This window comes from Hoplias malabaricus, chromosome 4 (genome assembly GCF_029633855.1).
Source record: "Hoplias malabaricus isolate fHopMal1 chromosome 4, fHopMal1.hap1, whole genome shotgun sequence".
NCBI classification, from domain to species: Eukaryota; Metazoa; Chordata; class Actinopteri; order Characiformes; family Erythrinidae; genus Hoplias; species Hoplias malabaricus.
Window position 1 is genome coordinate 65733145 of NC_089803.1, and position 25136 is coordinate 65758280.

General features: G+C 43.1%; 1 protein-coding gene across 1 annotated transcript in view; it reads left to right on the forward strand.

Annotated features, from left to right (window-relative positions):
- Positions 1 to 24281, forward strand: part of rerg (RAS-like, estrogen-regulated, growth inhibitor) — a 63296-nt gene extending 39015 nt beyond the window's left edge. Inside the window, exons 3-5 of the mRNA XM_066667438.1 lie at positions 14257 to 14313; positions 19437 to 19510; positions 22497 to 24281. Coding sequence (XP_066523535.1) covers positions 14257 to 14313; positions 19437 to 19510; positions 22497 to 22916 — 551 coding nt within the window. The 3' untranslated portion in view covers positions 22917 to 24281. The remainder of the gene's footprint in view (positions 1 to 14256; positions 14314 to 19436; positions 19511 to 22496) is intronic.
- The last annotated feature ends 855 nt before the right edge of the window (positions 24282 to 25136 follow it).

The window sequence follows — 25136 nt, forward strand, 5'->3', positions numbered from 1 at the left end:
CTGTGAGGAGTGTGGTGTGTTCTCCCTGTGTCCGCGTGGGTTTCCTCCGGGTGCTCCGGTTTCCTCCTACAGTCCAAAAACACATGTTGGTAGGTGGATTGGCGACTCAAAATTGTCCATAGGTGTGAGTGTGTGTCTGTGTTGCCCTGTGAAGGACTGGCGCCCCCTCCAGGGTGTGTTCCTGCCTTGCGCCCAATGATTCCAGGTAGGCTCTGGACCCACCTCGACCCTGAACTGGATAAGGGTTACAGATAATGAATGAATGAAAGCAAACGGGACAAAGTTCAGCAAGAATCTGAAGCTGGATACAAGAGAATGTTTCAAAATATACAGCAAACATCACAGTTACCTGCTTGACGAAACTCAAGCTGTAGCTTTTTGGAATGGCTCTGAGCAGCCAGACCTGAACTTCCAACATTTGCAGACTAATGAACGTTCTGCTAAAGATGTTTCCTCCTTTTCACTTTAAATATCATCAACAAATTACCCAATACATCCCTGTACCTCCCTGAGTTCTTAAACTAGGCCAGTAAACCCACACCCCTGAAACATACTACGATTAAAAAGTGATGTTGTGTCTTACTGGGGTTGTCTCACTACACTACACCACTACACAGCTGGTGATAGCGAGGTGACATTAGCATTCAGTGTAGGGAGTGTTCGAATGAAACTGCAGTGCTGGAGGCAAAAAAAAGCATTGAGCTAGAGATGCACAGAGTTAAGCAGAAGCATTTTTTGATGTGGATTTCAAGATAGTGCTGAATTCTGTGATTTATAAAGACATGCTACTTCTCAATTCCCAGGGAAACCAATGGCCAGCTGTAAAGAAGGTTCTGGAGAAGCTGGAGGAACCCAGAGCAAATTAAGGAACTGCAGAATTAACGCTACCAAGGGGCAGAGTGACCCTCCTGCAGTACACTTAATGATTAAGAGAACTTCAGATATGATTACTGCAGATTAGTGATAATTATTATATTTTCTGCTTTCACACTGTGCTATTCTTCAGTAAAATTATAATCATGTTGTTGGAAGACCACATTCCTGAATCTCCACTGTCAGTTCTTGTGGTTGTTTGCGTTCACGTACTGTCGCATTTACAGAATTTATCAGATGCCCTTAACCAGAGTAAATACCTCTTCACTTGTACAAATACGACTGGAGTGATCATTTAAATAATCGACAAAGACAGGAGTCCTCACTCTGTTTGAAGACAGTGAGGAACCTGTTCGGACATTAAAGGCCAGGGGAAAGGCATTTGATCTTCTGGGAGAGAGGACAGAGAAGAGTACTGGAAGAAAGATGGTTGTTTAAGCGAAGGCTATGCTTCGGATATATGGCACTTAAGACACTAAAGGGTTCTGAACATTGCAAAGCATCGGTGATTTTAATGTGATGCGAACTGCTACTGGAAGCCAGTGAAGGGAGCAGGGCAGTGGAGTAATGTGAGTGAACTTGGAGCAGAAATGGGAGATGAAGACAAGCCAGGATGGAATTGCAGTTGTCAAACCTTGAGACTAAACAAGCACTTGGGTGGCCTTCTCATCTTAGACTCACTTACACACTCGCTCACTCACATTTAACAAAACGCTCCACAAGGGTGGAGAAAGTCGTTACTTTCAGCAGCACTGTGCCTTTGAACAATGTCAGTGACATTAGATATGAATATGTCTTTGCGTTACAGTGCATTGATTCCAGTTCTAACAATTGATCAGAATGAGCAGACAGCATCACAATCCCCAAATTATGATTATGTGTTAAAATGTACAATTAGTCATAGATTTATAATCTTTAAGTGTGGCTATTTCTGTGAGGAGTTGGTGTGTTTTCCTTGTGTCTGCATGGGTTTCCTCCGGGTGACTGTCTGTGAGGAGTTGGTGTGTTCTCCCTGTGTCTGCATGGGTTTCCTCCGGGTGACTGTCTGTGAAGAGTGTGGTTTTTTATCCCTGTGTCTGCGTGGGTTTCCTCCAGATGACTGTCTGTGAGGAGTGTGGTGTGTTCTCCCTGTGTCTGCGTGGGTTTCCTCCAGGTGACTGTCTGTGAGGAGTTTGGTGTGTTCTCCCTGTGTCCGCGTGGGTTTCCTCCGGGTGCTCCAGTTTCCTCCCACAGTCCAAAAAACACATGTTGGTAGGTGGATTGGTGACTCAGACATGTCCATAGGTGTGAGTGTGTGAGTGAATGTGTGTGTGTGTGTTGCCCTGTAAAGGACTGGCGCCCCCTCCAGGGTGTATTCCCGCCTTGCGCCCAATGATTCCAGGTAGGCTCTGGACCCACCGCGACTCTGAACTGGATAAGCGCTTACAGATAATGAATGAATCATACAAGTGACTACCTGAGAGAAAGAAAAGAGACAATTAAATGAACACAGGCATAATTTCTTTCCTAATTAAATTAACAGTGGTGTCCCAGTGGGCGCCTCTTACACCACAGTGACTTAAAGTTTGCACTTATCCCCTCATTAGATTTGGCTGTGTGTCCTAATAGTTGTGTTGAAGAAACACAGTAAGTAGAGCCTTGCTGGAGGCAGTGGGATAGTGCAGCAGGAGGAAGATGAAAATGAATCCTAAGCGTTATATAATAAAAGCACACTTCAGTTCCAGTTATTTAGCAAATCCTGCTGTTCTCGTAGAGGGAAGACACGACTAGAGGTAGGAACAACGTGCTTGGTCAGGGGTGTGACTTGGCAGTGAGACTGATCAGTGGCTGTGTGATGAAATTGGTGAATATGACTGTCATTAGCCATGTAATCTGGTCATTGGTCATTTGATTAATCTGTATGAAATGGGTCAGTGGGGATGTGATGTCATTGGACAGTGGCTGTGTGTTATGATTAGTAAGTGTCACTGGGCAGCCACAATCAATGCAGCCACCCACACCATAATATGTTGGTTACGGGAGCATTTTAAAAACCCAGAATCATTTGGTGAGACACATGGATTCATTTGTAAGTTGTAGCTGGAAGCACAGAAGCGATTCCCTGATCTAAACTTCTCTGTTTATAGCGTTTCGAGTTGGCTCCTCAAGACAAATTTGCATCATGACATCCTGTTTTCTAAAATGAGCCCCGTAGTGGCCTGCAGTTTCACCCCAATGCCTTTATTCTACTGGCGTGTGATTGTTTGTGAAAGCGCTGATGGAGAGCGCTGTCGTCCAGGGAGCATGGACGTGCCCGAGACTGTGTGTGCTGGGGAAGGGAGGTTCTGGGAAAGCTTCTGCAGGACGTATGGCTGTGGACACAAGCTTGTGACCTCTCTCTGGAGAGGAAGTGGTTTGGAAACTTGCCTCAGCAAATCTGTTTACAGCTCGTAGTATTGGAAATTATCTGTGACACTGGTCATTACATGGTTCTTTACATTCATGAGCTGCAGTCAGACAGAAACGTCCATCAAGAAGAAATGGGAGAAAGATGCAGACACTGGGTAAAAGTGCAACCTACTAAAAATTCTGACTCACATGAGCAGTATATATATGTGTGTGTTTGTGTGTGTGGTTGAGTTTAAACCCTAGCTTCATCTTGGCCACCATGAACTGAAGTGAATGAAGAAACTGCAGTAGAACTACGTGTGGTGACGTGGTCAGTGTTAAGGTTTAGCTTAGTGCCGTCAAAATGAACACTCCCTTTTCCCTCATTACTCTTACCTTACTCAACAGATGAGCTGTCCAGTGGTGTTCTGTTAGCAACAGTGTGAAAAGAGGCCATATCTGACATCATATATCCCAGAGGAAGCATGCTAGGTGGAATACTGTGATTGGAGGAGTCAGGTAACCGGAGCAAATGGCAATGACTACATTGGGGAGAACATTGAGTTAAAATAAGTTAATGATAATAATAATAAATGATAAATAATGAAAAACTGTTTAAGTGACTTGTGTGCTAGATTCCACATCCAATTAGCCTATGACCAGTGTTCATTTGATGCCACGTGGCTGTCTAGGATTTTTAGAACGCTGAACATAGCACTCATTGGTATTCTGGGTCCTTTTAATGTATTATATTCCAGAGACCAACTCTGCAATAAAAAGAACAAATGATTGTGTGCCACCTTCCTTCAGGAAAAGCCTAATGGGGTCTTCCACACTCTCGGTAATGAGACAGCTGCTGGCGGTGCTGGTTATAAATTAAAATAACATAATCACTACATTAATTACTTCATATTCTCTAACCACTTTATCTAGTTTGGTGTCACTGTGGGTCCAGAGCAAACCCAGAATCACTGGGTGAGAGGCAGGAACACACTCTCGATGACGGGCCAGTCTTTCACAGGGCATCACACGCTCACACCTATGTTTCTGGATGGTGGGAGGAAACCGGAGCATCCAGAGGAATCCCACACAGACACATGGAGAACACACCAAACTCCTCACAGTCATTGACCTGAACCCTGGAGCTGTGTGATAGCGAAACTGCGTGATGTGCCACTGTGCTGCATCAAAAAGCGTACAAATTGATTCTGTCTGAGGCCCTGTCCACAGAGATCTGTTTAATAAAAAATAAATAGATGTTTATTGTCTGCATTTTGGCCTCCTGTCCCCAAGATAACAGTGTTTTAGGACGCTGAAAAAGCAGGCTTTCTCTTCAAAGTAGAGATGTTTGAAAACGCTGTTGCCGGCATTCTCATGTGAACGAGGAAAACGGGTATTTTTCGGAAACGCTGATGTCACACAACGTGCCTGTCTCTTGTTGCTGTAGTGCATTCATTCCCATGTATAAATAAATATAGATGTTGTATTAGAAATATATAGCACATGGGGTCTATGCCGTTAAGGTCTAGATACTTGCGTAGTGCACTACATAGGGATTATGGAGTGATTTGGGATTAAACCTCAGTTTCTCAGTGGTGTTTTGATGTCTCTCTAAGAGGTACTGTGGCCTCCTACTGGAAGGGCATGATAATGCAGCCGTTATGGTATTCGCCTGGATACAGATATATTCAAAGTCTGAGAGAGGAAAATCTGTTTTTTTTTTTTTTAAATAAGTGCCAGAAACAGACGAGAAGACATGAAGCATTCACATATCCTGGAAAAACCTCAATTATAATGTCTTTTAAGTTTGCGTATGGAATATTACGTGCTGGAAAAGGGTAAAGTAGATCTGTGAAGCCACTGAAGTTGCATTTGACTACTCTGAGCTCTGTGTGGTCTCCAGCTCATTCTATGAGTCCCTGAGGCCTTATGCTGTGATTAGTAGATAGAGTTGGTGCTAAAAGTGGAACACTGGCTGTTCCCTAGTGTATGTTTACAAAAACATGAATGGCATTTGTCCAATACTCTCGCTCTGAGCTACTAATAGTTTTAATCTTAGAACAGATGCAAAGGTACCGTTAGGAGTCTAGACCAAGGGCTCACAAAGGGTAGTGGTCTTATCCAATACACAGTAAAAGCTACGGTCAATCCAAGTCATGCTCCTTCTTAAAAATTCCCAGAGAATTGTTTTCTAAATAAAGCAGAAACCCTGACACTGTCACAAATACGTGTACTTTAAGTAACACAAGGACTGGGCATCACTAATCAATCAGATGGAAAATCCAGTCTGACCCTTTGGCACTAATTGATCCCTTGATGTATTCAGCACATGAAGAACAGAGCATGCACTACAAGGCCAGAAGTTGCCTGTACATGGTCGACAGCAAACCAAGTATTCTATTGTTTTCACTGGATCTGCAACAGAAACATCCACATCTGCCATTAGTGACCGCAGTCTACCACGGCGTCCAGTGGAACATTCCTTCAGGAGTTCAGTTTTCACACTTTTTGCCGTCAGTCGTGGCGATGAAATAAGTTTTTCTTAAGACTGATGGACACCAAATGTCCAGGACAGTGTCTTAATCGCTTTTAACTGACTATTAAAGCTGGTAGAGCTCTCCATTTCATCTGTAATGCTGCCACTATGGCAATGTTTCCACAGCTGTATGTCGTCAGTCGAGTAGGGCTTTAAAGCGATAACGATTTTGCTGTAATCTCCAACCATCGTATCCAAAAACACTTTTTGTTTGTTTAATTTATTTATTTATTTTTGTATATCTGTGTTTACTTAAGTGTTTTATCATCCTTCTCCAAGCTAAAAGTCTCTGGGGTTTGTTTGTTTTTAAAGCATTCTGCACTTTCACCGTTATAGCGGGGGGCTACATGGAGAGAGGAATAGAAAAAGAGAGAGGTGGGGGTGGGGGGTTCTGACAGTCTGCATTTGTAATGTAAATGTGTGCCCTTTGACTTCTACAGAAAGTAGGTCATTAAAGATTGAGTGAGTACTATGATGTGTAATAGCAGAGCCTAATTAACTTATTCACGCCTGTCTTCACAATAGTAAGGAACAAGGGCTTTTTTGTGAACTCAGTGGCTTCTAGGACCTAAAGCACTACCAAATGTCACGGCCCTAATAGAACAAATAATGTTCCTTCAGTTCACTACATAGAATCTCACCCTGCTGAGGGCGTGGAGTCTAATTGCACCAGCTCTGCTTGTTACCTGACGTGTGTCACTAACGTAATTAGCCTGAGCCTGGATATTAAAAAAAAAAAAAAAGACTAAAAGGTAATTACTTCTCAAAGCAGCTACGGTGCAACAAAGTGCACAGCTTCAAGGCCCTCGCCTTCTTTATAAAGCAGGCACTCTATCAGCCTCAGAGCTCTAATATGTGATAAAACTGTATTGATTGAGACTCTCTCTGGTTCCCTCCAGGGACCAGTCCTCTCCACGTTGCACTGGACAGTGTTGCAAACAAATTAATGACCAGATTTAATGTAGATAAGTTCTCTGTGGCATATGGCAAGGAAGGAAGCTGCAACCAGAACCTGAGAAGCAGAGACACTTTAAAGGCTAAGCACCAGCTCTATGAAAGTGTCAAACAAATAAATACAGTGGAATTTGAGTTCCTAACTTGTGTTTATTGAGAGTCAGAAAACATGTTATTTCTTACTAATTCAAGGAATAAGGTTTAAAAGACCGTCGGTTCCCCCCCCCCCCAACGAGGTTCGGAAACTCTAATAGGCGTCTTGCCTGTGACGTAGATGGTGGACATCAACTCTAGAAGTTGCACTTAATTTAATTCAAAATGATGAAAAGGTGTGTTGTTTTTGGCTGCAATCATTCAATGTACAGTGGGACATCTGTGAACAAATGGCCCAAAGATCCCAAAATATCCAGAAAATGGACTAAATTTGTCAACTTTAAACGGGCACTTTGGAAAGGACCATCCGCTCACTCCGTTATCTGTAGCTCATTTCACTGGCGCTTTTCCAACAATATGGGCATGTAAGGACACCAACGAAAGGTGTTCAAGAGCCTCTGTAACATGGAGGTAAACAGGGTAAGGACACTCACTTCGCCTGTTTTAGTTGGTGTTAGTTAACGTTAGCTTGACTCGCTAAACTCGGTGGCTCAGATTATACTCGGCTACGTAGCTGCATTACGGAGGTTTATAGTGTCGGATGAATTCGAGTTCGACTTCGATCACATTTACAAGAATAACGGTACCTCTACATTTGAGTTTAGCTTATTGCTAGGCTATTGTCATGAATAATGTTGGTTATTTAGCTAGATACTGTCATTACACTCAGTCATAACGGTGTTTTACCGCGGCGTTGTTCAGCTGTTATCCACCAGTGACGTCACGGTTTCCATAGCAAGCTCGGGTTTTTCCGTCAATTTAATAAAATTGTCAGTTTTAAAGCAAATTCAGCTGCTATTTTCATTTTAATTCATACTTATATCTGTCAGTAACTAAAATAATGTGAAATATTCATGGAGGTCCATTAAGTGGTGCTTAGCCTTTAAGCATTTTCTACAGAAGCCTTTAAAGGATATTAATTTACTTTTTTTTCCCCACTTTGCTTTTTCATTGAAGTAATTTTTTACTGAGATAACAAACCATTAATTTAATTATCTCAACATAAACCTTATTTGACCAAGTATTATTCATTACATTATCACAACATAACTAAAATATTTATATCACATACAACATAAATGGTGATTTACCAAAATATTAAATATTATGATTTATTTTTTTATATAGCAAATATTTTATTGAGAACGTGTTTAATTTAATTATCATTGTGACCTAAAATACAGTAGTTTTTGGGTCCTGATACAAAAATATAAATGTATATCACAGGTGGGGACACTATAATTTTCTCAACAAAATCATTTGTGTTATTTCAGTAAAAGAGCACAACATTCAGAATTCAGAATTTTAAGACTTCAAGGTCAAACATTTCCACTGCTTCACTCTTCTACCTAAAGATTATTTGCCAACAGCTAGAAACTTGAAACAGCTCAGTAATAACAAAGCATTGTATTAACAATGTGAACTCCTGTCTGTATAAGTGCACACTCACCCCTCACCACAGCGCATGCTCCAATAACGGCAGGAAACACTGTGACACACTGAAAGCTTATACATTCTGATACATACTTCTACACATTGCGGATGTTAAAGACACCAAATTTACGGAAAGTAGGGTCAATAAAGGTTCTTGTGGTGCCTCCAGGCATCGTGAGCAAGGCTTTGCTTTTCTGAGGTGCCTTGATATTTAAAGCCAAAACAGTCAGTCACCAAGGAACCCGAGGAGCACACGAGGAGAATAAAGGGCTACTCAGGGCCACCCAAAGATGACTCATGACCATGAGGTCTTGGTTTACCTCCGACGAAAAAAAAACAAAAATGACAAATTACTAAATAACTTCCCCGCCTGAAGTCAGAGATTGTCCTCGAAAACCTGGCTGCTTTAGCACGAAGGTTCATCTGTACCCAATTTGAGATGAACTAAAATAAGCAAATCAAGGCAAGTTTGGACCGAACGAGTGGAGGACTGTTCCCTTTCGTAACCAGTGGTCGTCATTTCAAGAGCAGAACTGGCACTGGATTTAGTTTGGACAGCAAGTTAACGGAGAAGTATTTGAGCTGTGGTCTCCTAGTGAAGTGAGGTGCTTTAAGGATGCAAGTCAGACGATGTAGTGTGGGTTGATTTATCGCCAAACTTAAATACAATGAAAAAAAATGATAAAAAATCATTATGTCTGGTAACAACAGACTCAAGGCTTAACTACGACAACTTGTGTTTAAATCTGGCCCAGATGTTCTTACAATGCTAGCGTACCACAGAGCATACCCCACTATATGTTCAGTTTTAGACACTGTTAATCACTTAATTTAATCATTCGTTCCTAGAATTACTGAATTCAGTTACAGTATTGCACCTTACACAGAAGTTCGGTTGTCTTTAGTCAGTGTGTATAATCTCCAAAGAATAGCATACAATGCACTGGAACAGTGTGGAGCAGCTAAAAGCTTAAGGTCACCAATGCCTAGTGTCAGCTAAAGAGGAATTCATTCACATTCACTCACACCTATGGACACTTTTGAGGCACCAATCCACCTACGAACGTGTTTTTTTTGGACTGTGGGAGGAAATCGGAGCACCCAGAGGAAACCCACACAGATACAGGGAGAACACACCAACTCCTCACAGACAGTCACCCGGAGGAAACCCACACAGACACAGGGAGAACACACCACACTCCTCACAGACAGTCACCTGGAGGAAACCTACGCAGACACAGGGAGAACACACCAACTCCTCAAAGACAGTCACCCGGAGGAAACCCACACAGACACAGGGAGAACACACCAACTCCTCACAGACAGTCACCTAGAGCAGGAATCGAACCCGCAATCTCCAGGTCCCTGGAGCTGTGTGACGCTACCTGCTGCGCTAATGTGCCGCCCTCACTATACTTTATGTAGCCAAATGTAATCACATCCTCACAACAGCCTTCCTAGAGGTGAAGAGGCGGTTACAGCAGCAAAACCTTTCAGACTCCATATTAATACACTTCATTTCAGACGAAATGTGGAGGAAGTGCAAATAGTGCAGTTTGTATGACAGCACAAGCCTACTTGCAACCTAACGATGGGGTTCTTTTCTTTTGCTGTTCACTGGTGGCTTAACTTTACCCAGAGTGACTATGAAAGAGGAGGCAACAATGGTGCTTCACACAAGGAAAGAGATACTACTCCAGACTTGAGCAGGCCCACCGGAGCCCATTCAGTGTCACTCAGCCACATGACAAGCCCCCAAGAGAACAGGAGCCAAGATGAATCGCTGCAGTCGTAATTCCTGCACGCAATGAATTGCTAAAGCCACAGGAACAGCTTGTTTTTACTCTGTGTAGCAGCAAATGAGGAATGGATATCACCTCGTGGCACTGATTTCAAAGGAACAAGGGAAGAGTCGGAGAGAGGGACAAGGATATAAGTAGAGAGAAGGTTAGAGAAAAAGAAAGAGACGAAATGAAAAAAGAAAGCAATCTTTTTAGGGCCACGGCAGCAGAGATGGGCTGTGCCATCCCTCATTGTTTTCTTGGACAAGGAGGTAATGGAAAAGCAACAGGCAAGTGGGTGAGCTGAGAGATTGATGAATGACCTCCGCCCAGTTAAGGACGCAGAAGGCTTGCCTTCACCTGCCCAATGATGCAGCATTTACCCCCACTGGCCAGAACCTGAGTGGAGCAACTACAGAGAGGGAACGACAACAGGAGACAGCACAAACCGAAAGAGCATAGGACTGGATGAGCAGAGATTATCAAATGTCCCTTGATGCATGTGTCTTACTGTATTTCAGATCTTAACATATCATTAAAATGTATATCATCTACTTGTCTGCTGTCATTACAGATGGTGCAATGGATTTGTGCCCTCTGCATTTAACCAATCTGTGACTGTGAACACAGACACAGTGGTGGGCAGCAATCCCAGTGCCTGGGGAGCAGATGGGGTTCGGTGCCTTTATAATAATATTAATACACTTGATTTCAGAAGAAATATTAACGAAGCAGTTACCACCCGTATTTACCACCCTGCAGGGAAGTCTCAGAGTCCTTGTTGGGGTACATTTAATTGTCATGGATGCCTTAAGACACTTTAGCATTCACACAACTACTGTCATGTGGATGTGTCTTTGACCACCTTCAAATTAGGTTTGAGTGATCAGACCATAACATGTCTCTGGCTCAGTTTACACTTTCGATCACTGTGATCTGATCGTGAAGACACATCTGATCACGTTGTGTTTATTCACAGGCACATTCACATGGAGGAGGCCTCAATCGGATTACCTACTGCGTGCTCTCCTGGTGTGTAATGATGTAATTAATCAGTGAACTGGCCCAGCAGGAGTGGAATAACGAGTTATGATAAGACCTAAGACAAATCAGCCAAGTGCCTGGGTTTCCTCTGAGCGTGCCACAGTCAGAAGCTTAAAGGAGAAAGCTCACTGAGTGCAAGAAAGCGCCTGGAAAGACTGGTTCCCTGCCAAGCATCTGGAAGCTAATTGGAAGTAAATGAAATTAATTCTGCTGGGCATCATACTTGGCGTGAATGGGATATCCAGTACTGCTGGGGTATAGAGCTGTCAGCTGGTTTGAGGGAATGGTAGACTTTAATGTTGTTTAATGACGTTTAATGTTGTTTGATCCTGTTTTAAGAGAAGTTACTTCCTATCAGAACAGTCCACAGTGTTTTATTGCACTGAAAATACTGCAGTTTGGAAGATGATCACGGGCCACAAGCACAGATGGCATCAAGAGGTTTTAAAGTTTCCCCTATGCCTCAAATCCTGACAGTTGAAAAACTGTTATTCTGTGGGTTGTTCTGCAGCCATTGTGTTTGCTGTCACTGTTTAAGAAAGTCTGACAGTAGTAAAGTTTTGTGAGAAGCAGAGGAAATTCCATGCAAAACAATGTCGCTTCTCCTCAAATTTTATTCCTTCATATTCATGCAAGTCAAAATGAATTTATTCACATTCAAAGTGTACACAGCTGAACGAGATTGCATTTCTCCAAGCACTGATATGCAGGTATAACATAAAAGCATGTACATGTAAGACAACAGGTCAACAGGACAACATTGCATGTATAGAAACGATTATCTTGAGTCCACCAGGAATCACTGTGATGTTTTCAAAACCTAGTCCTCCAACCAATATGTTTTTGGTCTGTGGGAAGAAACCAGAGCACCCAGATGAAAAGCCTGACTGTCACCTGTGCAGTCTTGTCACGATACCAAAATTATGACTTTCTATACAGTACCTGCCTAAATATCTCAATACCGGTACTGAAACGATACCATTGCAAAAACCTAAAACATCAAGAGAAGTAATATACGTTCTCTAAAGCTGAGGGCAATTGGCAAAATGCTGGTATCTGCTTGCCACACGTGACGTTACACCATTTCTGTGCCTTCGACCCTATGTCATACATTCATAGAAGCCGCGGAGAGAGCTGTCTCCCGCTCACGGTGTCCTGGTGTTCTAACGAGTTGTGCTACCAGCGATTCTCTTCTATAAAAAGTAGCTAAGGTTTGTACAGAATGTCGCTGATGTTAGTTGTTGTTGTTTTTTTGTTTTCTAAATAACTTGCTAGAAGGTCTGTAAAGTTGCTAAAACCAGCAGCAAAATCATTAAGGGGGAAGAGGAGGCATAGCGATGCTGGCACACACTGCCCCCGAGTGGCAGTCGTTGGAAATACCGCTCTTATTTTAAAACACTCCTTCTTAAAGTATCGGTACTAATTATATGTGGTATTGTATTATTTTAATGACAAAGTATTGAGATCGTTTTCTAGTATTGGTATACTGTGCAACACTGGACCTGAGTGGGGGTTTGAACCTGTTGCTCCAATCTTCGGTCCCTGCTCAGAAAGCCCTTGGAATTCTCCTTCCTTGGTTTGCCTATACAATATGGAGAGAATTGCAGGCTCCATTTTTCTTAAGTTTGGTCCGCAAACATAAATGGCATCATAGTTTGTCCCCGATGGTAAAGACTGTTACCCATGTGAAGTTTCTATAAGCCATTCCTCACTCCATCTGTAATTTGTGTAGGAGAACATTCATAACACTGCACTATGTGGCAGACGTGGCCTGACGGTTAGAGAAGTGGGCTTAGGATTGCAACCTCCCCACTGTTCCCCTAATGCACTAGTGTGACTGGAACCCACTGAGTTTGGTGGTCAGAAACTGAAAATGTGAATTAGCTTATGTTCACCAGCACAAGTAGGAGATTCTTTAACACTTTCATTTAAGCTGTGTTCCGAGGACCACATGGCACCTATAGCTCATCATCACAACTGACAAGCATCCGTAGTATAGACTTTAATAAAGGTTTATATTGTCACCATCATTTGTTAGAAAGGTCAACTTTGACATCAACTACATTTCCTGTTGACAATCTTTAAATGGCATGTGTTACCTTTGTATACAGCAGGATGTGACAGAGCTTAAATTTTATACATTGCCAATGAAAATAAACGAAGGCAAAAACCACTCAACCTGGCGAGTTGTCCAATAATATTTATGTCATTGTGACACAGTGAGCTCCAAGGTCCGTGTGAACTTCTAAAGACAAATGAGCTGTGGCCAAATAGATATAAAAGTGGGTTTGGGGCCAGAAGGTCAGTTGGTTCAGTCCCCTCGACTGTCAGGAAGATTAGCAGCAGAGGGGCTGAAGGACCCTATTTTTTCTCCCACAACATCCATGGCTAAGGTGTCCTCGAGCAAGACGCCTAATTCTCAACTGCTCCCTTGGTGTGGGGATGACTGCCACACTGGGTGTGTGTGTGTGTTCACTTCCAGGGATGAGGTTAAAAGCAAAGGTATAATTTCACCACAGAATATTTTATAATAAATAAAGGTGTTTGTAAGTTATGCAGGTCAATGGCAGTCCTGAGGGGCTCATGTAAGTGTAGCATAGCCTCATGAAAACTGCCTTATAGTCAACTGTACAGGCAGTTAAATGGCCAGTCAACGCATTTTCAATAAGAACAGCCTGTTAACCAGCCTGAGGTCAGCACTTGTGTCCCACTGTCCCACCAGAGCTATATCTGAACCAATATGGCCAGACTGAGGAAACAGCTAAAGCTAATCTGCTCTCCATTCCCTGATGGAGAAGTCAGCAGCTCAGTCCAGTGATTTGTCCCTGTCTTTATTATTTGAGAAAGAAGGCTGTGGAAGAAAGCTGTAATTTCAACTGTTCAAACCTTAAGGCTATCACAGTCTGTAGAGTCATGAATAGAACACGCAACAAATGGAAAACTATACACAGCTTGTGCAATATTGTTTGAAGAAGGGGTTTAAAAATACACACTGAGCGCTGGTAGCCTTTAGGGTCTTTTGGAGACCTGTTTGATTGTAATTTCATACTTGGTACTGATTGCACACAACTATTGCATAAACATAATCATGTTTGTTTCTTTGTCTTTTTTCAGCCCTGGTGGTGAGGTTCCTGACCAAGCGCTTCATCTGGGAGTATGACCCTACGCTGGGTAAGAACACTGTTACACTAAGAGCACCTCTACAGCTGTTCCATCAAGGCCCCATCATTACTATGGTAAATGGACTACTGGTCCTCAGAACTCAACTCTTTGAACCTTTGTGGTTCAAAATAGTGGGAGGGTGGCCACTATTTCAGTGTCTCCAGCCAAAGAAGCTCATTCCAGAGGTTTGTATTTCAAAGCAAGGCATGTCAAATCAAAACCGCGGAGGCGGATATCTACAGATTGCGATTCTAATCAGCCTTTTACATGAGGTGAGGTTTTCATTCATAGTTCTGCTCTTACCTTTGGAGTAAGGCTGTAGCCGTCTTGGCAAAGAGTTACGATGTAGTGCAGTTTGAGGACTGGACAGACCTGAGTAGGATTGAATGCTTATGTTTGATTGACTGTGCTTGTGGTTTAGGAAGCAGGAACTCCCCTAAGCATGTGAGAGTGTGTGAATAGATGCTGCTGCTTTATTGGAAGTATCAGTCAGCCTAAGCAGGTTGATAGGAGGCTGTGTTGCCAGCACTGTGTGAGGAATGCAAGTCTTGATCCAGTGGGAATTCACCGTCTGACAACTTGAAGCCCAGCACACAGATCAACAGGCAGGTTTCCACTCTCAACATCCCCTCTGCTGCATCACATTGAAGGGAGCCATCTTTCAGCATGATCCTGTGTTGGGTTTGCTTTCAACCTTCAGGCCAATATTAAAAGAGATAAATTAATTTAAATTCAGCGTGAAAAAAAATTGCATTAAGGAAAATGGATGGTTTCCATTAAATTGACATTCAACAATAACATTTGATAACAATTAAAGGCTAAGCACCAGCGATATGAAAGTGTTAAACAAATAAATACAGTGGAGTTTGAGTTCCTAACTTGTGTTTATTGATAGTCAGAAAACATGTTATTTCTTACTAATTCAAGGAATAAAGTTTAAAAGACCGTTGCCCCCCCCCCACGGTGTTGGGAAACTCTAATAGGCGTCTTGCCTGTGACGTAGATGGTGGACAACACTCTAGAAGCTGCACTTAATTTAATGCAAAATGATGAAAAGGTGTGTTGTTGTTGGCTGCAATCATTCAATGTACAGTGGGACATCTGTGAACAAATGGCCCAAAGATCCCAAAATATCCAAAAAATGGACTAAATTTGTCAACTTTAAACAGACACTTTGGAAAGGACCATCCGCTCACTCCGTTATCTGTAGCTCATTTCACTGGCGCTTTTCCAACAATATGGGCATGTAAGGACACCAACGAAAGGTGTTCAAGAGCCTCTGTAACATGGAGGTAAACAGGGTAAGGACACTCACTTCGCCTGTTTTAGTTGGTGTTAGTTAACGTTAGCTTGACTTGCTAAACTCGGGGGCTCAGATTATACTCGGCTACGTAGCTGCATTACGGAGGTTTATAGTGTCGGATGAATTCGACTTCGACTTCGATCACATTTACAAGAATAACGGTACCTCTACATTTGAGTTTAGCTTATTGCTAGGCTATTGTCATGAATAATGTTGGTTATTTAGCTAGATACTGTCATAACAGTCAGTCATAACGGTGTTTTACCGCGGCGTTGTTCAGCTGTTGTCCACCAGTGACGTCACGGTTGCGTTCGAGAATTTCCGTAGCGAGCTCGGGTTTTTCCGTCAATTTAATAAAATTGTCAGTTTTAAAGCAAATTAAGCTGCTATTTTCATTTTAATTCATACTTATATCTGTCAGTAACTACAATAATGTGGAATATTCATGGAGGTCCATTAAGTGGTGCTTAGCCTTTAATAAATGTAATTTCCTGCAAAAAAAAAACAAAAAACAAACAAAAATAACCCTGCTCATATATGAGCACCTTAGTTGTTTCCACTGCTGAGTAAATGCAAGCTGCAGCTGTAAAACACTACAACAGAAAATATTTAATCATTGTTCATTTTAAATTATTCATGCTCATCCGCAATCCAACTACACCTCACCTTTCTGTCACGTGTGGCAAACATTAAATAGTTTTTTACTTTATGATTACAGTTGTGATGTCTCACTAACCTGTAATAGAGAAACAGCAGAACCTGCACTATGGAACTTGTTGGGAAGTCTAGGAGACCACACCCCTCCTCCTTAATCTCAGGACAGTGCTGTAAAACTGTATTAAACTCTGCAACTATAGAGCGCAGAAGCTAATATACCAAATCTGGCCTAGTGTTCCTTTAAGAGAAACATGAGGAATATCTGTCACTTGTCCAGAGATTAAACAACCAAACCACAGGCATCAAACATGTCCTGGCTTACTCTGCGTTTGTGGTAAGGGGTAAATTATGTTAGTTTGACATTTTATTGACACCACTCTACCACTCCAGCCTCAAAATTTTCAGACCTACACACAACTGTAACTCAATTTTCAACGGGTCCATCAGTGGACCACCTGCAAACAATAAGACCATCTTCCCTCCAAATCTAAGCCATGATAGCTTCTGTTTGCTAATATAACAGACTAATTTCGCCAAGTTTCAGTTCAGTTGGGCAAGGAGTGATTTATGTAGGTATGTCCTCCTTCGCTGCGTGCTGCTTCCACTGCTGAGATTAAGGCACAGATGTCAGATTTTTAGGTCAACACGAAGGGCAGGACTCTCAAGTCAATGTCTGAAGAGTAGGACCTCATTTCACAGTCGTCGGTTTTAACTGGTGTCCATAAAACACTAGTGTACTGGTCAGGAATGTTTACAAGGAAGACAGACTGGCAACTCCCCTATAAAAATAAGAAAGGCTTAGGCAAGATTGCCGTCTCTCTGATGGACAGTGACACCTAGTCTAACCTCAATGAGAGCCATGTGAGTCCAGATGATGGAAGAATGCAAGTTGGTGTGAATCGGTACCTTTATGTCCACCTCAATACCTCATGAACTCCTGCATATTTCCACCCACTCATATATAATCTGATGTACTCATCTACTTTAGAGGCACAGTGGATGCTTTGTAGGGGCAGTGGGTGGAACTTGTCCTAAATAAAACTGACTGAGGACTCAGAGGCATGGAGTGCTTCCTGTAGCAGTATGTAGTTTTGGTTCTCTTCGCTGACTATAGCTTTGGAAAAGTTCCAGTGTGATAAGAGTGAATGTTCAACTGACATGAAAATGACTGGCTTTTGGGCTGTCACCACACAACAGTCACTACGTCATTCTACTCTCTCGTATTTTTCAACGTCTCTCCACACTCTCATAAACTTGCACTTCAGATAAGAGCAAGATAAACTTTAGCCTTTTTGAAGTCCAAAAGACCCCAACATATTTCCACAATTCTGACTCTATAGGGGAAGTGAAAATATGTTCTCTGTTTATTAAGGATCAGGTCAATTCATCATAATCTCATGTTGCCAGATTCTCTAGGGAAAGTCCGGTACCTATCCACACTTAATGTGGCTAAGAACCACATACTACTGCAGGAAAAAACATTTGACTGACGACCCAAAGTGTCATTTTGGCGTGACGTGTAGGAGGATTCATGTTGGACCAATACCAGAGCCAGCACAAAATGACACAGGGAAGTGTGTATAGGTAGATGTACAGAGAGCCAATCAGAATGCATCAGAACCCTAAATTCATCTTGACATGATCCTGTTTGCAAATGCTGATAAAAATAAATAAATAAATAAATAAATAAAAATAAAAATTAATAGTAAAGTCATTGCCTTGTTTTTAAAAAAAACCCTGGTTTGGGACTGGTTTGCATCTCGCTCAATCGTACGCATCCAGATCGACCTACAAAACGTCATGCTCTCTTGGACTACCAGCCACAGACTACTATGACATCACAGTGGCATGGGTGTCAAATTTATAAATTTCCTTAAATTTAAACTCCACCATTAAAATGCCGTTTCCAATGAACATGAAAAAAAAAAAAGATGGGGCTTGATTCCCAGTTCAGACAGGAGTGCCAATGCTTTACAAATACAATATTGTATTGTCAAAAGACATTTGTAGTCATTTATTGAGTACTGATTTATTAACTGGGCATCAACAAGGGCACAGACATTCAGCTTGTGATATTTATCGGAAATATTAATGACCAGTTTGAGGTCGTCTCGCAAGTCTGCTATTTACGGATCCACCGATCTGTGTGTGTGGAGCTTCTGAGGAATGCTAACCAATATTTAAGACAGGTGTGTGTACACATTTTGCAGTTAAAATGTTTATGTTTCACAGTAGAAAACCACCTGTCTACTGGCCCTAAGGTCATTTGAATTTAAGGGTGTTATAAAAGCAAACCAGATGGTTTCCAATAAAGATACTAAGTGTGTTTCAAAGCAAAAGATGGCTACACTGCAGCTTCTAAAATAGAAAATAGTTTTGCTGTGGGTCACTGCATAATTCAGATATTTCCGCTATTTAAAAAAAAAAAAGGGGGTGTCCAAGCATTTGTCTGGTACATTATACATAGGAGCACAGCATGCTAACAGCCAGCAGAATGGCCATAGCTGGAGAGATTAGCAGGTGTTCGTGCCTCTGACTGCTCTCACAGGAGAATTACAGCAGGAGGAAGCAATAGAACTGTCGCCCACAGCAAGCAGTGGCATCTTTCATGGCTGTGGCCCGGGGCAGATTTATGTCCCTCAGTGTTTGGGCTAAAAAGAGGAGCAGATATGGAGGGAGCTGGTGAAGAGCAGGTCAGTGCTGAGAGATTGGAGGAATTCAGCGGTATTCTGAGATCAGCCATGTGGAATGTTGTTGATGCCGACAGAAATGACCAAATGCAGTATGATTAGGAGAGACACGGTGCTTTGGTTGCGAACTTTAAAAAGCTACAGTGGGTGTTTTGGGGTGAAAAATCTGATACACACTCCAGTCCATGAGTCTAAATATCAGATGCTACTACTATCGAGCAGAGTAATCTTAGGCTCATGTGTAGCTACTCTAGCCTTATATTGGCAATACCTCTCTGTACACCTTAACCGAGTGGCTGAATTCACCAATTAAACAAAACACTTGCTTCCTCTCACGTATGTAGCTCCTGCTGACCTCAAACCACAAAGCCACATTTAACCTGGCCCCAGAGGTGAGGTAGGTCTCCTTTCGCCACACACACATGCATATTAATGTGTTCACTCTCTCTCTCTCTCTCTCTCTCTCTCTCTCTCTAATAAAGAGTCCACATACCGACATCAAGCCAACATCGATGATGAGATGGTCAGCATGGAGATTCTGGACACAGCTGGGCAGGTAAACTCTGCTTCATAAAATCTCTATCTCAAAACCAAGCTGCAAAAACAGATGATTTTGGAACCCACTGTTCTGGTGTTGTCGTGAACACTAATACATTTACATAAAGTTGAAAACTCCTGGTCAAAGGACCTACTTTGTTTGTGTGAAAATATGTTTGAGAAGAATGACTTGTGCAAGTTATTTGAGGTTATATTCTCTACTTTCTTTTTACTTTAAAACGTAGTTAAACCAATAGTGTTCAAACACTGGGCAGCACGGTGGTGCAGCAGTCACACAGTTCCAGGGACCTGGAGGTTGCGGGTTCAAGTCTGTGAGGAGTGTGGTGTGTTCTCCCTGTGTCTGAGTGGGTTTCCTCCGGGTGCTCTGGTTTCCTCCCACAGTCCAAAAACACACGTTGGTAGGTGGATTGGCGACTCAAAAAGTGACCGTAGGTGTGAGTGAATGTGTGTGTTGCCCTGTGAAGGACTGGCGCCCCCTCCAGGGTGTATTCCCGCCTTGTGCCCAATGATTCCAGGTAGGCTCTGGACCCACCGCGAACCTGAACTGGATAAGGGTTACAGATAATGGATGGATGGATGGCCTGGAGAATGTTTGAAGTTTAAATGACAAATGTATGTTACACACAAAAAGAATGGTTTAAATCTTATTTTTACACGTTCTTAAAGTAAAAACGTAGAAACATGCTGAGTACTTTCTTGAACGGAAGGTTTGCAAACAAGTTATTAAATCAATCACACACGTACTTCGCAAGTGCAGCCTATGGCCCCCTTAGGAATAAACAGCAGCACTGTTGATAAGTAAACCTGCCTAAAACTGAGGTACCCATTTAAACAATCAAAACACTGCAGCAACATTTACTGAACACTATTGATCCCTTTACAGGTGGCAGTTATTTTGGACACCAGAAACATGCCTTACCCAATTGGCCATGTGTTTCCTCTTCCACACTTTTATAACCAAGTTATCCGGCTCTCATTACACCCTGCTCTATTTTAGTGCAGCGTTTTGGTGAAGCGTTTCCAGACGGACCTGTCTCACAGCCAGCAGTTTGGATTACCCTCATGCTTTTTAAGGGCCAAAGTAAAGGGTTAGAACACAGTGAAGCTGTCTGGAGGGAAAAAATGATTGGTAAAGAGCTGTGCCCAGTTATGCCATTGCCTTACCTTCCGTCATAAACAGCAGATAACTCTGGAAAGTGGAGAAAGTCTGAGTATATTTGAGTGTTTGGAAGCGTGTCGTTTCTTGTCAGTCGGCGTGCGGTTGTTTGGAATTGGAGTGTTTGACCGGCAGACTCTCTGACCTCGCTGTCTATGTGCTTCTCACACAGCTGGACTGGAGGAAGTTCAGATCTTACATGGCTGCTAAACCGCACGCTGCTGGAGCTTTTAACACTGTCTCATGACTCCACTTACATGAATGAATGAGAATAAACACCTGGGCTTTGAAGTCGACATGAGCTCATTTTCTCCAAGCTCAAGCGTTTTCGTGTTTGCTCTGTTCAGTGGATAAAGGCTGCCCCGCAAATGTAATCAATAACTTTCTGAGATAAGTTTTGGGAATAATCAGTTTCTCTAACCCCTCATCCATTAAAAGAACAAACAAAAGTAAACAAATCAGCCATAACTTTAAAATCACCTCCCATTTTCTACACTCATTGTCCATTTTATCAGCTCCACTTGACATACAGGGGGCTTCTCAGCTCTACAGACTGTCATCAATATGTTATTTGTTTTAACCCCCTTTCACCTTGTCTTTCAATGGTCAGAACCCCCACAGGACAGAGGGACCACAGGTATGATGTGGGTGGTGGATAGTTCTAAGTGTTAGTGTGTGTTGTGCTGTTATGAGTGGATCAGACACAGCAGCGCTGCTGGAGTTTTTAAACATTGTGTTAGATACACCTACCTCATTGGTTCACTTTGCAGATGTAAAGTAAGAGATAGAAGCTGATTTCTGGCTGCACAGTTTGTGTTGGTTGTCCTCTAGTCTTGTTTGTTCCACTCGCCACCAACACAACACAATATAAAACAGCAACAGTGTGTCAGTGTCATTGCAGCATAGAGTGATCCGCCACCCAAATAATACCTGCTCTGTGGTGGTCCTGTGGGAGTTCCAACCAATGATTAACAGGGTAAAAGTGGGCTAACCTGCAGTCAGATTTGGGATTTGCAATGGATCTGATGTAGTTCACAAGTAAAAGGAGATTTATATTCAGCAAGTAGCACTGTGATAATTCATTCATTATCTGTAACCCTTATTCAGTTCAGGGTCGCGGTGGGTCCAGAGCCTACCTGGAATCATTGGGCGCAAGGTGGGAATACACCCTGGAGGGGGCGCCAGTCCTTCACAGGGCAACACACACACACACACCTACAGAGGAAACCCACGCAGACACAGGGAGAACACACCACACTCCTCACAGACAGTCACCCGGAGGAAACCCACGCAGACACAGGGAGAACACACCACACTCCTCACAGACAGTCACCCGGAGGAAACCCACGCAGACACAGGGAGAACACACCACACTCCTCACAGACAGTCACCTGGAGGAAACCCACGCAGACACAGGGAGAACACACCACACTCCTCACAGACAGTCTCTATTTTGGAGCAAGTCATGGTGTTCTCAATCTAACGTCCCTCTTGCAGTCTCTAGTGAAGTGGCTACGTCGAGTACTAAATTAATTTGATTGGTATATTTAAGTGACATTATTGCCATAGTAAATTCATTAGCTGTATCTGTTGTCTACTGCCACAACTGTCTTAATCATTTATTCTCATTAACTTATTACAAATTGGTTCTAGATCTTGATAGATCCATTCTTCCGTCCACGTCTAGACTATGGTCCACCATTTGGTGATGTCTGCCCTAAAGGGAGCATAAAATCTAAATTGTGACATAACCTTTGCACAAGCCAGGACTGATTATCAACACATTGTCATTGGATCTGCTCTCAATCTCTCCCCTGTCCTTGTTTAGGAGGACGTGTTGCAGAAGGAGGGTCACATGCGCTGGGGGGATGGCTTCGTCCTAGTGTACGACATCACGGACCGGGGCAGTTTCGAGGAGGTGGCCCCGCTGCGTGGTCTGCTGGATGAGGTGAAGAGGCCCAAGCATGCACCACTGGTCCTGGTGGGCAACAAGGCAGACCTGGAACACGCCCGTCAGGTGGCCACCGAGGAGGGCGAGCGGCTGGCCGCTGACATGGCCTGTGCTTTCTATGAGTGCTCTGCCTGCGCCGACCACGTGGGGACAGGCGGAGGAGTGGCCGAGGCTTTCTACGAGCTGTGCCGCGAGATCCGGCGCCGCAGGGCCGTCCAGGGCAAGACACGGCGCCGAAGCTCCACCACACACGTCAAGCAGGCCATCAACAAGATGCTAACCAAGATCAGCAGCTAGGGAGCGTCCGGTCAGCACCAGAGCAGCAAGGAATGAGAGGACGAGAAGGCCGAACAAAAAAGGCAAGAATGCCTAGAGTTGAGGGGGTGATCACGTCAAGGATACTGGGAGCTGGAGGGTTTGCGATTGCTTAGGCCAAGAATCAGAAACCACTGAAATGTAATAGGTACCCTCTTCCTGGACGGATAGAACAGACTGTTAGGATCTTTTACAACTGGGATTTTCCATCTGATGAGGAGGTAGAAGAAAATGTTCCTCTGTCTCAAACCGATGAGTTGCGTATGCTACACAGTGTGCCGTCTGTCTTTATGCTATGGTTCTTTGTCAAGTGCAAAAGAAATGACAGGCTGTATGTTTTATAGTCTCCGTGCCATAGCTTGTTTTGTAGAAGAATGTTTTTTCCAATGTTCCAAGGCCTTGCCATGTATGTGTGTTCTCTGAGCCGTAATGAAGGATTCATTGAAATGTCAACAGAGTTATCAGATGGGCAGATCGGCCCTTGGCCCACAGGTTTCATTCAACGTTCAACGTGTGTTGACTCCTCTTGAACCGGGACACTGGTTGTCAAACAAATCATCATGAACCACCCTCATGAAGTCCAACGTGGCATTTAATCACATCAAATGGTGCGAGCCCCAGCACCTCACCTTTTCTGGAAGGAAAAAAAAAAAAAAAGCGCCTTGGAATGTATTCGTGTCTTTGCTCCAACATTTTCCAGAGATTCAATCTCAGAGGGTTATTCTTCTATGGAACCCAACAAGGCCTGGAGGGGACTGATGTTTCTATGTTGTTATCAGATCCATGTTACAACTGAGTTTATCCAGATGTTACTTTCCTCAGAATATCCTTGGCCATCCCTCACTGAGACAACTATACCTTTAATAACGAATGATTTATATTACTGCCTTAATATCTGAAACAAATCACTTAATCATTAAATGAATTGTACAGTACGTCAGCGAATCCCAGGCTGTGTTAGCCATGCTGACACATGCTATTATGTTGCAGGCAAACAGCATTTTTTTTTATATGAAATCAGCCTCATATTGTAATATAATGATCAGTCTGAGGTGGCAGCTCCTGTCCCTCTCTCTGTGCACTTGTAATAAGGATGTTAGATAGATAAAGATGTATAAATGTTATGGGAAAAAATAACTTGACTGCTTTCATCATTTATTCTGGATTTTTTTTTCTTATGTTGATGCAATTGTCATGTGTCACGATCAGTAAGACTTCAGTCACTTTGCTTCTGAAACCTCAAAAAGTTCCAAGGCACAGCCGCATGGTCCAGTGCTCAATCATCTTACAGCACTATCCATTATACTGTAGGAGTTGTGAGGGGATGGACATTGATCTGCTAGGGACCTAAGCTCTACGACAGCTCGGTGTACTCCGGGACACGGTCGATATAAGAGCATGTTAATTAAAGGAGCTTTTAACTGCAATTACAGGAGTCCTTAACTTTGCTTTGTGTCTGCACTGGAGACTAAACTACTTTGGGAACACAACAACTAAGTGCTTTTAGTTTGCTGCTAATTTATTTCCAAACGGTTACAAAACATGAGCAACTTGCATGCATGCTAATAGCATTAGCAATTCTGCAGAGACCTAAAGGTAAAGCTTTCCAAAAGACGCTGGAACATTGCTGTGAACATCTGATGGCATTCGGTCGCATTTACTCCACTCTGACTCACCATAAATGTTTTGAACATTAAAATACCTTTTTTCTACAGTCATCCGGTAGAAAACCCACGCACCCACAGGGAGAACACACCACACTCCTCACAGACAGTCACCCTGAGGAAACCCACGCACCCACAGGGAGAACACACCACACTCCTCACAGACAGTCACCCAGAGGAAACCCACGCAGACACAGGGAGAACACACCACACTCCTCACAGACAGTCACCCGGAGGAAACCCACGCAGACACAGGGAGAACACACCACACTCCTCACAGACAGTCACCCGGAGGAAACCCACGCAGACACAGGGAGAACACACCACACTCCTCACAGACAGTCACCCGGAGGAAACCCACGCAGACACAGGGAGAACACACCACACTCCTCACGGACAGTCACCCGGAGGAAACCCACGCAGACACAGGGAGAACACTCCTCACAGACAGTCACCCGGAGGAAACCCACGCAGACACAGGGAGAACACACCACACTCCTCACAGACAGTCACCCGGAGGAAACCCACACAGACACAG